This window comes from Mirounga leonina, unplaced genomic scaffold, assembly GCF_011800145.1.
Source record: "Mirounga leonina isolate KUSES-001 unplaced genomic scaffold, KU_Mleo_1.0 Mir_55, whole genome shotgun sequence".
NCBI classification, from domain to species: Eukaryota; Metazoa; Chordata; class Mammalia; order Carnivora; family Phocidae; genus Mirounga; species Mirounga leonina.
The window spans coordinates 985,147-1,002,616 of record NW_023270816.1 but is presented as its reverse complement, the minus strand read 5'-3'; the positions used below and the strand labels follow the sequence as shown (position 1 = coordinate 1,002,616).

At 40.2% G+C, this 17,470-nt stretch overlaps 1 protein-coding gene across 4 annotated transcripts in view; it reads right to left on the bottom strand.

Moving 5' to 3' along the window:
* The window catches only part of LOC118001952 (AT-rich interactive domain-containing protein 1B-like), a 436,994-nt gene that overhangs the window by 278,893 nt on the left and 140,631 nt on the right, over positions 1-17,470 (bottom strand). For all 4 annotated transcript variants that reach the window (XM_034992143.1, XM_034992146.1, XM_034992144.1 and 1 more), the window contains exon 4: positions 793-903. In XM_034992143.1, coding sequence (XP_034848034.1) covers positions 793-903 — 111 coding nt within the window. The remainder of the gene's footprint in view (positions 1-792; positions 904-17,470) is intronic.

Genomic DNA, 17,470 nt, shown 5'->3' with positions numbered 1-17,470 from the left:
TAAAATCATGACTAGCCCGAACTCCCATCTTAAATGAAACTTAATAAAGATTAAGGAATAATAATAATTTTTCAAATCACAATATTTTACCCAGAACATAAATATAAAAATTTATTTGCACAGATGTATTCTTTTAGTTTATAAGGAAAAACCTCATTTAAATTAGGCTGCTCATTAAAAAAACAGATGAACTATTTATGGGCCTCAACATGATTCCCTAGAATGTAGCCACTACTCTAATCAATATATACCCCAATCACCACACAGTATTTGCTGGTGGAAATACTTATAAGCTGCTTTTGTCAAATTTAAAGGAAAATACTTTCTTTTAGGTAGAAATGGATTGGGTGATTTCTCATTACATAAAGTCTCAGAAGATAGTCAAACTACCACTGGATGCTTTTATCTCATTCATCGCTGATATCCTTTGCCAAGTGGTAATTTCTTTACGTTTAACTCTTATATCGGACACCATTGTTCTGTATCACTACCAGAAAGCAACAGCGTAAGCAAAGAACAACTGTACAACAGAAACACCTTTCTGCCACAAAACTCATCCACTGAATAAACCTTCCAACTGGACTAAGAGATACCTACAAATGAAAGAGACTTATCCAAGACCACACAGCTCTTGAGAAGACAGCCCTAAAAAAATTAATAAATCACAAATATATCTGAAATCTAGAAACTTCTCCCCCAAGTCTTAATATAAAGTAGAACAAACAAAAACAAGAGCTCTTTTAAAAAAATTTTAACTCATTACATTTCCAAATCAGCACATTAATGTCTTACTGGTAAACTTGATGGTCTTTCTTGTTGTATTAAGTTCAAGTCTTCATGGTTAGGTTTTCCAGGAGCCAAAGGAGGTTGAGACCTAGTTCCATAGCCTTCCTGAGACATGTCCTAAACAAACACAAATATAAAGCACTTCATAAATATCTCAATGAGTTGTAACCAAAACAAAGCAAGGCTTATCACAAACTATCAACTGATATTACATATAAGCAGACATATAAATATGTTATAGCTATCATTTAACACTTTATCGAAAGTAGAAACAAAAGACAAAGCAGTGAATCATCAAGAGCAAAAACATGTATCTTTTTATTTTAAATATATATATATATGTATATACACACACACACACCTAAATTTATTATGAGACCATACAAACTAAACACCATATTTGAGTTTTGCAGGAAGGTTAACAGTCAGTGAAAGATGGGGAAGGAGGTCAGCTATGATCTAACTCTCTTTTAAACCAGAGCAAACCAAAAGCTCATGTTATTGCTTAATTCTGATTTTGGTTGAGCTGCCTTTAATATTACCTTGAAAATGTTAAAATAATTAATGAAAACTTTATTAACAACTGACTTTTAGTATGTCCTCTCGATAACCCACAAAACAACATAGTTATTAAGCTCAGAGTATCCTGGGGTTTCTACAAAACCAATAAACCTTCATGTATAGAATTCCATATGTTCACGTGGCATAGTTTCCAGAGAACCACAATAAAGAATAAAACAGCAGTAGGGAAACAAAACACACCCAAAAAACCTGCTGAGGTATGAGAAACTTATCATTAACATGGCCTTTCTGGCATCCTGTTGAACACTTTTCCAGGAGGTATTCTGCATGGTTTCAGTATTATGCTGAAATACTATTATATAAACCAAATACCACACCACACCAAACTTACTATATACCCAATCTCTAGCTGTTTAACTATGTACGCTCAGCTACTAAACATTCTACCACCATTTACACCCAAAGTCAAACAGCAGGACAGAATATAAAATACTTATTATAGCATGTCTTAATTGGCACTGAAAGTTGAAGAACCAGTTTCTGAGTGGAGAGAAAAAAAGAATAGAAAATATCACTTAAAAACAAAATTCTCTCCGTTTCCCTTGCCAGCGTTTAAAGTATTAAAGAAACACTACATACAGGTTCTACTTCTCCTGTTAAATTCTCAAAATATTACTTTAAAAATTAATGTTTATTAGTTGAAGCCCTATAAAAAGCTTCCACTGCCCCACCCCTTTCTCACACAGTATACACTTAAAATTACATGGCTTCTTAAGCCAAGAAACTTTGGACCAATAGCTAGTACTACAAAATACACAAACTGCACAAACTAGATTTAACTAGCCAAGTGCTGGTTTTAAACAGGCTCTGTAATAAAGGGCATGCCAACAACACAGCATTTCCCAAGCAACCCTTCGACCCTTTAAATAAAGCTACACACACACACACACACACACACAGAGTTCATCAAAATATCTAACCTCTAAAAGGAATGCATAATGCCTAGTCAGTACTATGCTTTTTTAAGAGAGTTAAAGCCCAGTTGTCCAGGTTTTAATCTGGTAACAGTTAGGTGAGGCCTCAGTGAGCACATGCAATCCAGGACACCCAAAAGGGTAGCGCTTCAATCTGGCTGCCAGCAGAGGATAACAATTAGGCTGTGGGGGACAAAAGCCGAGGCTGAAAGATTATTATCACTCTCACTGCCCCCCTGCCCTGAGCACCATAGCTTCCGGATCCCAGACCTCCACTTGTCACACAGACTTCCTGCTGGGTGCCCTGCAGGTTCCTTTAGATTAACAGTGAGGATTTCAAATCAAGTAGGGCACAAGGCCTCCATTCAGGGCCTTCACCCTGGTACAAAAAAAACAAAAAAACAACAACCCACAAAGGTGCTGGACAGTCTCACAATGGGCAAACAAATGAGCAGACCCCTGCTAGTTCCTCAAATACACGCGTGTGCGCACACAGAGTTTATGGGCAGTGCTCAGACACTTTTTTTTTTTAGTAAGCGTCGGTTAAGAAACAGGAACAGACTCACATGCCCTCTGCTTATTAGCCTTTTAAATGTTTTTTATTTTCTCTTTGTAGCTAAATGAACTGATTTTTAAAAGAGCTGAAAGAGACCATTACAACTATAATGAATACACATTTCAATTTAGATACTGTCCCCTCTAAAATAAGCAACACTGAACTAATAGACTATGAAAGCTATCAGAAAATTTTACTATGGCTTTACATTTCACGTTTTAAGGCTTTAAAAGTTCAAAATAATTAGACTCTACCAAAGTCTCCAACACTATTCCTAACCACAAGAGGTTTTCAATTATTAAATTCAGTTGGAAATAAAACTGAAACAAAATTTAGTGAGAATTGCTGAAACGAGAACTTCTTCTAGCCTCAATTTATGTTGAAACATAAGGATTAATTTAACTGAGAAAACATCCAGAAAAGGTACTAAGTTTTAACCTAACACAATCATCATCCATATATAATTCACATGGGGGCTATAAAGTCTACATCTAGAAGCTTTAAGAGAGATAGAAAGCTTATATTCTATAACTAACCGGAGCTTTTCCCCCCCTTCAGATCTATATTTATTTTCTAGTATGTACTTATTCTCACCTCAAGAAGAGTAGTAGTAATGAGTAATTTAATAGACAGTAAGAATGCAATGTCAGTCTCAGAAAACAAAGAGTATGTTCAGCATCACATTTTATAGACAAGTGACAAGGCACAGCCTTACATTCTTAACACATCGTTGCCATCTTTGGTTATTTGCAAGTTGCAACTAGTGTGCACTGGTGGGTATACCCGTTTACACGCACAGGATCACTGCACTCGGCCACTGTACATACACAAAGCCGTGGCTATTTAAGAGAGACTCTCAGCGTGATAATTCTGCAATACAAAAGAACCACAAGTGGGGAATGTGGTTTACCCCTTCTCAGTTCTTTATCAATATTAGTTTTCTTCATCTCACCCACAGACTTTGAACCATTGATGGAGTCTGGTTTTAACCTTCTTTACGTTATGAGTCAAAGGTAAAGGGCGACTGACTCAGAAAACAACAAAGGTGTGAAAAGAGCTCGGGGTAGGGGCATGTACACATCGGCTTCAGAAGTTTTCACCTAGGTGTTTCTTTTAGCAGACATGGCATTCGTCTACTGAACGCCCAGTACAGAGCCCTCCTTTTGCTGGGCGCTTCACATCCCACAGCGCGGAGCCTGAGCCGGAAACACTTGTGTCCCACTCGTATCGTAAGGTAGGGTCAGACCAAAACTGTCCCGCGGGTCTACTGTCAAGGCCTAGAGCCCAAGTGCTTCTGTTTTACGATGAAGTGAATTAAGTACTAATGGCAACACCAGACTCTAAAGAAAATGTAGAATAAAACGTCAAGGACACTTTTTAAGAAAAAATAAAAAGGGAAGATATTCCCATGGTGTGAGTTCGAAAGATACGAAGCGATAAGCACTGAAGAGAGCGGCCACCTCCTTCCCAGGATGCCGTCCAGAAGGACTGCTGTGCGCAAGCTGTTACTTCTCCTGCCACAACTGCGCAGGGCGTCGCCAAGCACAAACGTGAATTCAAATCCTTTCTCCTTTAAACCCAGTGGGGCATATTTCCTGTACACAGAGTATTTTTTTGGTCCCTTAACAATGTATTGTGGAGCTCAGTCCATACCTGCACCTGAGAATCTATTCTTTTCTTAACGCTACATAGTACTGCATTATTGTCAGTACTCTGACTTATTTAACCAGTCCCCTCCTGATGGACATTTAGGTTGTTCCCAGTCTTTCCCTACCTCATGCAGCACCATAATAAAATCCGTGTGCAGTCACCTTCATGTGATATTTCTCTGGAGCATAAATCTCCACAAGGAGAATTTCTGCCAAAGGGTTGATACGTGTAAAATTTTGACGGAGTCTAGCAAAGTGCCCTTAACAAGTCTATACTCAAGTCCATCATTTTGGAATAGAATGAAGCTTCACTAAAAGTTTACCTTAGCATCTCAATATGCCTAACTGCATTATAAAAAGCAGGAAATCCAGAGTAGGCGGGGTGGGAGGAGGGTTGGTAGTCAGTAACAAAAAGGAAAACAACACACAGACTACAAACCAAAGGAAGACAGGGAGCAGATGCGGTGAAGAGCACCTCAGTCCAAGACTCACAAACGGTACTGAGGGGCCGGGGAGGGTGAAGTCCAGAAGCCAGTAAAACACCATTTAGAACACACGGTGATTTTCAGGTTACTTAAGAAAAGTTTTTCCAATAATCACATGAAGTACAGATGTGCTACAAAGAATACACTTACTACTCTTGTAATGAATGATGAGGACCTGAATGGCCTCATAACATCCTTCAATATCTAGGTCAGAATAAACATCTTGCTCCTTTTTTCTCCCTGCTTTGGAAACTCCCGTCATCAGTTCCAACGACTGACGGGGAAAAGAAGTGGTCCTGGTACATAAGACACTGTAGTGGGACGGGAGAAGGATGGCGTCACCGCCACAGAGAAAATGCCCCAAGGCCACGCGGGGTTGCTGGTCATGTAAAATCATTACTCTGATCAAGAAACTTAGCATGCTACTGACCTCCCCAGCTTTAGTTTGTAGATAAATAAATGTAAACTACCCTTTCCAAAAGGAAAGCAATATAAATCTATAAAATATTCAGAATGGCACAATCACTTCCTTGCCTTCTCAGGAATGCCCTAACGGAAATGTTATTAACGAAGACAGCTGACATTTGCAGGCAGGGCTCTGTGATGCACCCCATGCACGGTCCACCTTTACCATAGTCCCGTGACGTAGTCCCTGGCACCATCTTGCTAAATTTTACCACGAGGAAGCAAAAGCTTAAATGACATGCGCGGCTAATGTCTAAGTACTGCTAGTATCTCAGTGTGATGGGCAAATCTTCAATTCTATCCTAGCTACTCTGGAGACCACCGGAAGCCTCAAACACTATTACATAACAAGGATATAATGTAATTATAACTTTTAAAAGGTATTCCCCTATTCTTCCATATATTCTCCTAAATTCCCCTTTCAGAAATTATGAATCTTGCATATTTTATACATGGGGTATTTCCAAAATATTCAATTATAGTGTTGTGAATCAATAAGAAATACTAACATTGAAAACTCCCACAAATTTGAATATAAAACTACTCTCTCTACCACTTGTTATCATTGAATAGTTTTATTTAAAGTCCACAGGCTGACAGAAAGCAATATAAAGAGACCCAGCCTTCCCAAGGCTCCTCTGCTGGTTCCACTCTTTCTGCCCGTCCCCCAAAAACTGGTGTCCCTCAGAGCTTTTCCCCAAAGATTCCATGCACTCTGATCTGTGGATAGTGACAACTGCCAAATCTCGATTTCAAGTCCCACATATTTAAACTGCACTATAGACATCTCGACTTGAGGGTAAAGTCCCTTACACACATCATGCCAGGGAAGGACTCTCCTCTTCCTCCCCCAATCTGCTCTTCCTCCTTCAGCTTGCCACCTGGTTGAAGGCCTCCCCCTCCCCAGGGGACTTCTCAGACCTTTTTCTCTTTCACCATTCATACACTTCTGACACATCACCAAACCCCAAGTCACCACAAGTCCACCCTCTTTTGTCTTTCCCCCAACTGCCAGGCCTCTACTTGGGCCGCTTTTCACAACAGCCTCTTGCCCACCATGTCGGCAGAGCGGACTTGCTAAAACACAAATGGTCACAGTGTCCTCCTGCTTGGAAAGGGCTTCCTACTGGGGTGCCTGGGTGGCTCGGTCAGTTGAGCAGCCGACTCTTGGTTTGGTCCTGATCTCGGGGTCGTGGGATCCAGCCCCGTGTTGGGCTCTGTGCTCAGCAGGGAGTCTGCTTAAGATTCTCTCCCTTTACCCCATCCTTTGCCCCCACTCTCATTGGTGTTCTCGCTCTCTGAAATAAATAAATCTTAAAAAAAAAAAAAAGGCCTCCTCCTCAGTGCCTACAGAATGAAATCCACAGTCCGGTTTGGCGCCAAAGAGTTGGGCAAACAGCCTCCAGCTGCCATCCCAGCTGCACCTGGGTCTTCCCCGGGGCCCACTGCAAGTCCGCACGCCTCCCACTGACTGCTCCCGAGCTCCAGCGGTGCCCCGCGTCTGCAGGCACAGCTCTCTCGGTCTGTCTTGGTCCCGAGTGGATGCCTTTCCTTCTGTGTCTGCAAAGCATCTGGCTGTCCTCAAGATCCTGCTAAACATGAACTCCACCATGCCCCCAAACAACTACCCCACACCAACTTCAGATATACTCCTCTTAAAGAATTTACAATGCTGGGGACGCCAGGGTGGCACAGTCGGTTAAGCATCCAATTTTTGATTTTGGCTCAGGTCATGATCTCAGGATTGTGAGACTGAGTTGCAGGTCAGGCTCCGTTGAGTGTGGAGCCTGCTTAAGATTCTCTCTCTCCCTCTCCCTCTGCCCCTTCCCCCCCCCCCACTCCTGCACATCCTCTCTCTCTCAAAATAAATATTTTTTAAAAACAGAGTTTACAATGCTGTATTTCAGCTATTTGTTTGTGTATCTCCTGAACTGGACTCTTACTTCCTCTTGGGCTCCCAGTACCAAGCACGGACAGGTACTCAATAAGAGGCTGGTGAATGATTGACTCAATGGCTTTGAAAAGCTTACACTCAGAATTAGACACAGCAATACAAAAATAAATGTAGGAGGACAGATACATAAAACTGAACAAAACTTGGGCTCATGTCCAAGAATATTTATCACGTTAACAGCCACACTGCCTGGTAGCAGCGTGCTACAAAACACATTTTGCTGTTTGTTACTGGCAGTCTTGAATATAGTAAAAAAATAATAATAAAAATTGAGAGAGAGGGGAAAAGACTATGGCAAGCATCAGTGGTGCCATCAAAAAAGAAACAAAAATCAAGACATTTTATACCTCCTAATGAACAAACCAGCAATGAAATATTCTTGCCAAAAAAAGAATGATAATGAGTTTGATAAAGCCTGTATATCTAAAAACCAATTTATAGGAAATAAAAAGGACTGAAGAACACACTAAACCATAGCAAATCAATCAGCAAATCTCAAACTGTGGGAATCTCTACTAGACAAATGACCTACTTTCTTCAACAAATAAGTTGCAATAGTAAAAAGAAAAGGAGAGGAAAAGAGAGAGATGGAGACAGAGGGAAATCCTAGACATGAGAAGGTATCAACCAATTCTAAGACTGGATTTTACTTGGACCTTGATTCAAACTACCCTGCAATGTAAATTAAACATTTATTCCATTTATGAGGCTACTAGAAATTTGGATAATTGGTATGAAAATTTGTTTTTTGTTTTTTTTTAAAGATTTTATTTATTTATTTGAGACAGAGAGAATGAGAGACAGAGAGCATGAGAGGGAGGAGGGTCAGAGGGAGAAGGAGACTCCCCGCCGAGCAGGGAGCCCGATGCGGGACTCAATCCCAGGACTCCAGGATCATGACCTGAGCCGAAGGCAGTCGCTTAACCAACTGAGCCACCCAGGCGCCCCGAAAATTTATGTTTTGAATGTGATAACTGTATTATGTTTATGTTTACTTTTCAAAGCCCTTTATCTTTTAGAGATATATAATAAAATATTGACAGATTAAATGATATGATGTCTGGGACTTACTCTGAAATAACATTGAGGCTTGGGGTTGGGAGGTGAGGGAAGAAGAGTGTGGATGCAAGAAGACTGGCCCTACAACTACTGAAAGCTGAGTGATGTGTGCACAGGGCTCCTGTCTAGTTCTGTTTATGTTTGAAATTTTCCATTTAAATGAAAATGGAGTTAGCAATATTAAAGATAAATTCAGAAATCCAGAGGGGGCTGAGGCTGTGGGGCTGACTGCAGCTTTCACCTAAAAGACTATAAGAACTTCCTAATTGGTCCCTTTGCCATCAATATCCTTTCCCCCAAGAAAACCCATTAAACATAGATCATTTAATCTTTCAGTTTCTTAACCACCCCCCACACCATTCCATCTTTAACATGTATGCTGTACTACTCAATCCTAACGCTCAGCTGTCTTTTTTTTTTTAATCCCTCCATAATTTTAACCAAGTTAACCTGGTCAGTGTCATTTTCCCTAGCGGCCCCAATTGCTGACTCAACGATCCTTTCTCAATCTCATTCCTTGATCAAGCTGTCCTGATCCTGATCAGCTCCAGCCACCCTCCTTGCGTAAATCTGACACTCTTACCCTTATCTTGGTCTGGGTTCTTAAAGGCCCTGTTTCCTCTTTCACTGACTCCAAGAAGCCTTTTTCAGGCACAAATCTCTCAAAAGTTCATGAAACTTTGAGTCAAAGAAACCCAAGATCAAATTCCAACTTCTAGATTATTCACTAGCTGTGTGACCCTGAACAAATTTTTCAGTTCCGTTTCCTACTCTAGAAACCATACTGGATTGAGTTAACCTGGGAAGCCTAACCTAAGGGTACAATGAAACGTGCCCTTGACTCCCAAGGCTCGTGTATATTAGGTGCGCAATGCTCAGGGACTAGAAGCAGAGTGGGTGTTTTACATCCGTCACAATTACTATCTCTTTAGGATACTGGTAAATCACTTTAATTCTTCTAAATCCATATCGATACGTAACCCTGTATCTTCCTTTAAACCCTTGTTCCAAAACTCTTTTATGGTAGATTTAAAAAAAATCACATGTCCAAGGCTCAAATGGTTTTTTACTGCTACTGATTCCAAAGGCAGCTTCTCAGCTTATGTTAAAGCCAAAGTCCCTGGAATACACAGTATATACTGATTGAGCATAGATTTGGCTAGATTTGGAATACTGCTAATTTTCTACCAATTCACAGGCATAATTATTTCCAAAATTTTAAAAACCATTCTAGAAAAAGGACAGGCTTAGACAAGCTACTTTTTGTTTCCTTACTGATACGTCTCATTAATACTGACAGCAGATTCAACACCACAGTTGTGGCCTGCCGTTAATGAGAACGTCACCACGGCACGAGACGCACCATTACCCACAAGGCTGCAGCAGCCCCTGGCCTGCAGTAAAGCTGAACTCTGAATGGACTGGAGAAGAGAGAGAAGACCTCCACCAAGTGGGGCTATCTCCCCAACTCTAATCAAGTCCGAATCCTGGAGGTCACTACTCTGGCATTCAAGACTTGAGAAAACCTTCTTGTTTTCTCTGTTTTTCCAAGAACTTCTTCCTAAACTCACAGAGTGAAAAGGGAAATGTATCTAAAATTACATTTCCTACAATACCAAAGAGAAATATGAAGATACTCAAAAGCTAAGGACTAAAATAATTAAGATTTTTAATAGTTTATTTTAATAAAATCACAAAGCTAAATGACCTACCGTAAATGTCCAGTTATGCTTTTTGTCTCACACACACACACACGCACACACACGCACACACGCACACACAAGCAGAATAAAAAAGAACCCCAGCTCTGTAACTTATTACCTAAAGAATGACTTTCCTCATCCACGAAACCCAGATAGAAGGACTTACCTCCAAGAGTTGTATTAATGATAAAAGGAGAGACTACCTTTAAGCAATTAGCACGGTGCCTGGCACACTGAAGGTTCAATAAATGTTAGCGATTATTATTTATATCCTTTAAAACCAAATTTAAGAATGAGCTGCCTTCGGCTCGGGTCATGGTCCCAGGGTGCTGGGGTCGAGCCCCGCATCGGGCTCCCCGCTCGGCGGGAAGCCTGCTTCTCCCTCTCCCGCTCCCCCTGCTTGTGTTCCCTCTCTCGCTGTCTTTCTATCAAATAAATAAAATCTTTAAAAAAAAAAAAAGAAGAATGAGAATCAGAATTTGCATCGAACCACTGGGGCTTTACCTGTGGCAATCAAGCTGATGGTGATAATGGCAACAGGAGCTAATAATTATGCGACATTTACTATTTGCCACACGCTAAGTGCTTCCGCATTGAAAGAGAAGCCTTTTTTGTCTGACCTGAACCCAATTAAACAGGTACTATTTTACAAAGGAAGAAACTGAGGCACAGTTTCTTGAGTAACTTGCCTGGGGTCACTGAGCTGGCAAGTGGCAGAGCTGGGACAGAAACCAAATATATTCATTCCCCAGAGTCCTCACATGTAACGACCTTCTGGCTCCGCATCCCACTGGACAAGGGCTATTTTCTGGACTCTACCCCACAGCTGATAAATCTCAACCTGAGGCTGGGGTTCAAGAATCTAAGTTTTTAATAAACTTCCCAAATTTGCTTGTAAAGTAAGAACTGTTGACTGACGACAATACAGTATTTTCATTAAAGTTTGATAATTAAAGAATCGCGACGTGAGGCTTTGGGGGATTATGCCATTACCTAGGATCTAGAGTGTAAAATTTCTCTGTGTTGTTACCAAGAGCTAGTTCAGCATCCCTTCATGGTTGTAAAATAGGTGGACCTCTCCTACTGATGTCAGGAACGGTCCTGTTTGTCTTACTGTGGTTGCAGGAGCAGCTCAAAAAGGTCACCAACCACTCTGAAAGAAGCAACGCTGGTGCTAACATCTCACATTCTCTCACTGCTGACTTCCCGCCAAAACCCAAACCCCTTCCTCCCCGGACCAGAGAGCTGAGCACCCTGGGCACACCAGCCAGACACCTGGACACTTGAGATTGTAACTCACATTTAGGGCTTGAATTCTCAACCTGGAGGGACAGAGATTTGAAAACTCCCCCGAAATTAAAGCAAATTTTGCATGGTGCATATATTTTTCTGGGAAGAGGATCCCCAGCTTTCACCAGATTCTTAAGGACCCCCCAAAAACTAAAGGGTAAAAATGAACAGGGATAATAATAATATCAAAAATGGGACCCACCAGAATTGAGAACATAATTTCAGAGAGATTTAAAACCAGATTAGCTACAATCTTTATCTAAATAACTGAGACAAAAATATAATTACTAAAAAATTTCCAGATACAGTTAGTGTCCAAATTGTATATGCAATAAAAGCTCAGTCTGCCTGAATAACTCTAGTCTAAAAAGTTATCTAAACAGGACACCTTGCATTACTACACACACGCTTTAATTAAAGGAATGGCATGAGGGACACAAGTGGCATGAGAAAGACCTGCTGAAAAAGAATTTATGAAACCCATATGCTGTAGAAACAGGTAGAGAGTTTGTTTTTGCCAAAGAGAGAAATAAGCTGCCAGAAAGATCCTGTCTCAAGCCTCTCTTGCCAACTCATCTCTAAAGCTGTACAGAGGATCACTTTTAAAAAGTTGACTTCTCCATGGAATGCCTTTGGAGTAAAGCTAAAACTACCAAAGGGAAAAAAAAAAAGGCTAGAAAAAAACGAAAAAGTAACCAAAAAAATATAACAAAAGACTATAAAAGCCAGCTAGAGAGGACTCGGTGGCCATTGTTTTGCACTGACCAATAACACTTTCAAAATTAAAGAAGCAAAAAGGATTCTGTTGAATTTTTTTCTTTTTACCATGAGCATATATGACTTTTATAACCTTTAAAAAGAAATTAAAATGGACCATTTGGTCTATGAAATTAATTCTGTCTTCCCCCCATTCCAGTTGTCATTTTCAGAGTATAGACTATGAGGGGAAAAAATAGTCAGCATCCACTTCCTATCACCTTTACTGATCTTCAGTGAAAGTAAACAGGCTATAGACACTTCTTCTCTAAGAAATAACAGAATCATCTGAATTTTTCAGAGGTTCCCTTATAGTTCTTAAAATTATCTATATTACAGTTAAGTGTTGTTATGAGCATAGGAAAAATTTACCTTCAAAGAGTCAATTAAATTTCTATTTGGAAAAAAAAAAGAAAAAAGAAAACTCCAGAAATTTAGGATGACCATCAATTACCTCAAAATTAAAGCAAAATTTATTTCTGTAGCCATTTTACAGTAAAACAAACACCGCAAATTTCCAAGGACATTCTGAGAATAATCCTCCCACTGCTTTTCTGTAGGGGAAGCGAAGGTTGAAAAAGCACTGCTCTGAAGTGAAGATGATATTCCAGATACTTGCCAAGTGGTAAAATAGTGGGGTCCAGGCTCCTGGACTCTCCTGCTGTGCAGGTTATTAACCACTGAGTTGGAGAATCCTGGGGTCTCAGGAGAGAGAGGGGGTACCCTCTGAGCGTGCTAGGCCAGGGACTATTCCCAAACCACTCTTAACTACTGAGTTTACACAGTGGTTCTCCCAGGATGATCCTGGGTCAGCAGTAACAGCAATATCACATGGAAACTTGTCAGAATGAAAATTATCAGGCCATACTCCAAACTGAAGCAGCAGAAACTATGGGAATAGGGTTCAACACAATCTGTGTTTTAACAAGCCTTCTGGGTGATTCCAACGCACACTGAAGTTTGAAAAACGCTGGGTTAACAAATGGAAAGCCTCACACCAATGGCCTGAAGGCAAGAATATCAGCCTACCTCTGGAGCAAAATGCATCCCTATTATATATAAACAAATAAAGGAGACAGTAAACCCTTAGATTAAAGTAGAACTGGGATCAAATCCAAGCCCCACCACATTCAGGGAAAGCTTGCTGTATGACCGCTCAGGGTTATTAATAATAAATGAAATAATATCCGTGGCCATGCCGAAGTAAAACAGTGGAGAGCACGGGTTAGTATTTCTGCGCTCCAGCATTAACATTAGAAACATCAGAATGCATCAGAATTGCCTATAAAGTTAAATGTAGATTCCCAGGTTCCCCCAAAGAGAACAGTTTTAAAGAGAATTTAGTTGCCCAAGTACCCCAGGTGATTTTGATGCAGATAATCCCCACTGGTTTTCACTGTAGAAAACCATGGCCCTACAAAGGTGGTTCTTGTCCACACTAGCAAATTCTAAAAGTCACCCTATTATTTCAAACATCTGTAGATAATTATCTTCTGGAACGCAATAGATAGAGAGCCTATTATTCTAAGAATTTTTTAAATCAAAGAAATAGATGAAGGAAGAACTTTAATGTCATATATAAGTTATGTTTTACCTTCTTTTCCACACTTTAACAAATGGAATGAGCACTGAAAGACAAAAAGGCAGTTGAGAGTAAGGGGGAAGAAAAAAAACCAGGAAAAAGAAATTCCAGTCTTCCTTGTGTCAGAATGTAAAATTCAAGGAAAGTTGACTGTATGAAAAATATAATGAGCAGGGCACCTGGGTGGCTCAGTTGGTTAAGCATCTGCCTTTGGCTCAGGTCATGAACCCAGGGTCCTGGGATCAAGCCTGGCATCACATCGGGCTCCCTGCTCATTAGGGGATCTGCTTCTCTCTCTTTGCCCCTCCCCCCCACTCATGTTCTCTCTTGCTCGCCCTTCTCGCTCTCAATTAAATAATAAGTAATCTTTAAAAAAAAAAAAAGAGTAGTGTCTGGGTGGCGCAGTCGGTTAAGCGTCTGCCTTCAGCTCAGGTCATGATCCCAGGGTCCTGGGATCGAACCCCGCATCAGGCTCCATGCTCAGTGGGAAGCCTGCTTCTCCCTCTCCCACTCCCCCTTGCTTGTGTTCCTCTCTTGCTGTCTCTCTCTGTCAAAAAATAAAAATAAAAAAATAAAAATAAAAAGCTTTCAGGAATATCAAGACCCAAAATACACACACAAACACATACACACAAAATTAACCATTACATATGAACTGATACTGTTAAGGCAACACATTATATCTATATTCAAAATTAGTGCTGAGCTTTTCACATACTGCTCTGTCTCCCCAGGAAGAAAAAAAATGAAAAGGAGAGGAAAGTCATTACTTTCCTACGCCCACCCTCCTGATCTATAGCCACTCCAGCCAAGAGCCCACCTTGGAGGCTGCTGGCTCCAAGTCTGTCACACACCCTGCGAGCTCCCAGGAGTGGCTCCTACCTGAGTCCTACAAGCAGCTAAGTGGTTACCCAGGTCAACGCTCAGAAATCAGTCTCAGAGTGGGCCTCCTCAGACCTGAAAGTAACTTAAAAGTTTTCTCCTTAGATGCTCACAAGCTCTTTCAACTTAAAAGAAATTCCCCCTAGCAATGGTTCAAAGACTAAGACAATTGCAAATAGGGTAAGCAAGAAAGGAGGAGATTCAAAATTCAAACATAACCCAGGCTGCACTAGTAATCTAGTTTAAAACAAAGAATAATTTTTATCAACTTACATTCCAATAGTTTTTACTAACAAGTTAATTAATAGATTCCTGTGTTAATATCTAAATGGTAAGCAATTAATGGCAACAAACTATAAATGTCCTTCTCTTTGCTTTTATAACAAAATCTTATAAAACAAATGATATGAACACTTCAGTGATTTCATACAGGCTTTCTATGATTAATTTTCCCCAATAGCTGCAGAATAAGGCGTGGCTTATAAATTAACACTGTGTCACAGAAGTAGTAAGAAACACAGATTAAATAATTAAATAACAATAATAATAAGGAAATATTTATGCCACAATGGATCATCACCAATACTCCTAATGAAACTTTGGAACTCCTTTAAGTGACTTATTTCAGTGGCAAGTTATTAATCCTAAAGTATTTTACACTCATATTTGAATGCTATCTCCTTTTCAAAATGATTCCCGTTTGCCAAATACTTTTAAGTTTACTGTATCTCCTTCTGAAAACTGCTCACCATGAAGATGTCTAAATAAAGTGGCATTTTATTTATTATTATTTAAAGATTTTTTTTTTAATGTATTCATTTGATAGAGAACAGAAGGGGGGAGACTCAGAACGGGGAAGAGTCAGATCCCCCCGCTGAGCAGGGAGCGTGACCTGACCAGGGCTTGATCCCAGGACCCTGAGATCATGATCTGAGCCAAAGGCAGACACATAACCGACTGAGCCAACCAGGCATCCCTACAGTGCATTTTAGAAAATATAATAATTCAAATACTTGTGTCTACCTACTCATATCAAAGTAGACTTAGATTTCCACTTGGTTCAACTATTAAGTAATCTACTATTAAAAGTTAACTGCTCAGCTTGTGCTATTTTCTGTTTAAAGAAATTATTGAATAACCTTTTATTTCATTTTTAATCACTGAGGAAAAGCAACATAAGTCACTAGTCACGTTCCTTCTAAATGACCTTGACTACTTTTTTTTTTAAGATTTTATTTATTTATTTGAGAGAGAGACAGAGATGGTGACAGAGATAGTGAGCAGGGGGCACAGGGATAAGCAGGTTCCCCACTGAGCAGGGAGCCCGACACGGGCCTTGATCCCAGGACCGTGGGATCATGACCTGAGCCAAAGGCAGACACTTAACCGACTGAGCCACCCAGGTGCCCCTGACCTTGACTACTTTAACCAAACTTCAAGTTTACTCAGTTCCATTCATGGTTGGACATCACCTCTATTCTCACCAACAAAGAATTAGTCTTGCCTTCAGGATCCCTTCTTCTTCTCTCACAAGCAACTCTTACTCATCTTTCAAAACTTCCTCTGAGACACTTTTACCAACATCCAGTCACAGCTCGAAAACACACCTCTCCCACCGTACTGTCATTATCTAGCCATGTCGACCCTTCCATTTGACCAGGAGCCCTTTCAGGTCAGACACATATTTGATTAATCACTAAATTCCCAACATATAAAACATTTTCAATCACAAAACCATTCAGTAAATGGTTTATTTTTTTTTCCTAACCGTTCTGTCTTCTTCAATTCTCCCAATAAGCCAAAGGTTAAAAAAAATTAAAAAGATAAAGTTCGGGGCACCTGGGTGGCTCAGTCGGTTAAGTGTCTGCCTTCGGCTCAGGTCATGATCTCAGGGTCCTGGGATTGAGCCCCGCATCGGGCTCCCTGCTCAGCAGGGAGTCTGCTTCTCCCTCTCAATCTCCCTCTGTGCTCTCCCTCCCTCCCTCTCGCTAATAAATAAATAAAGTCTTTAAAAAAATAATAAAGAAAAAGATAAAATTGTACTTTGAGAAGTATGCATTCATAATACTCAATAGTTCTCTCAAGAATCAGAGAAGTCTTTCACCTAGAAGAAAAGCTATATCTAAAATGGTGAAATTTGAAATTCTCTCACTGCTTTACATTTGGGTTTTTAAAAAGATTCATCCTGATATATTCTCTTTAAATATATTGGAACTTATTTGAATGGAGTTACCTCCTACAAATTTTCTCTAAAGAAAGATTTTTCTGGCTGTGAAAACAACAGTGTAGTTTAAAGCCATGAAAACAGGGAGAAGATTCTGGCTGCCAACTGTCACAGTCCTGGAGGTGGAGCTTAATCAGCAGAGGACCACTGTCAAAGAAAAGGGTATTGACAGTCAGGCTGGTTTCCACACCACGTGACTCCTTGCAGGTTACCGGCTTCTCGGCACACTCCCTTCGACCCCTAATAAGTACATCCATTAGGAGGCAATGGGTGAAAGGTCCAGGAGAAATCTGTGCTATAAGAGACAACAGGACCTCTTTCTTCAGCATCAAACAAGATTGGATTTGAATAGAACAGAAAATAGAGATAAAAGGAAAAGATTATGAGTCTACAGGAAGAAGGGGAAGAGAGAAAGGTAATGAGTTTGCTAAGGGACGACAGTGAACCAGGAAATAAACCTCACATCATACGTCATGACCCAAAACTGAGGAAATGGAAGGCAAGTGGAACCTGTGAAACAAAAGAAAAAATGAAAAACTGAAAAAAACTTTTGGTATTAAAGGAGGTTTTCCCTACTACACAA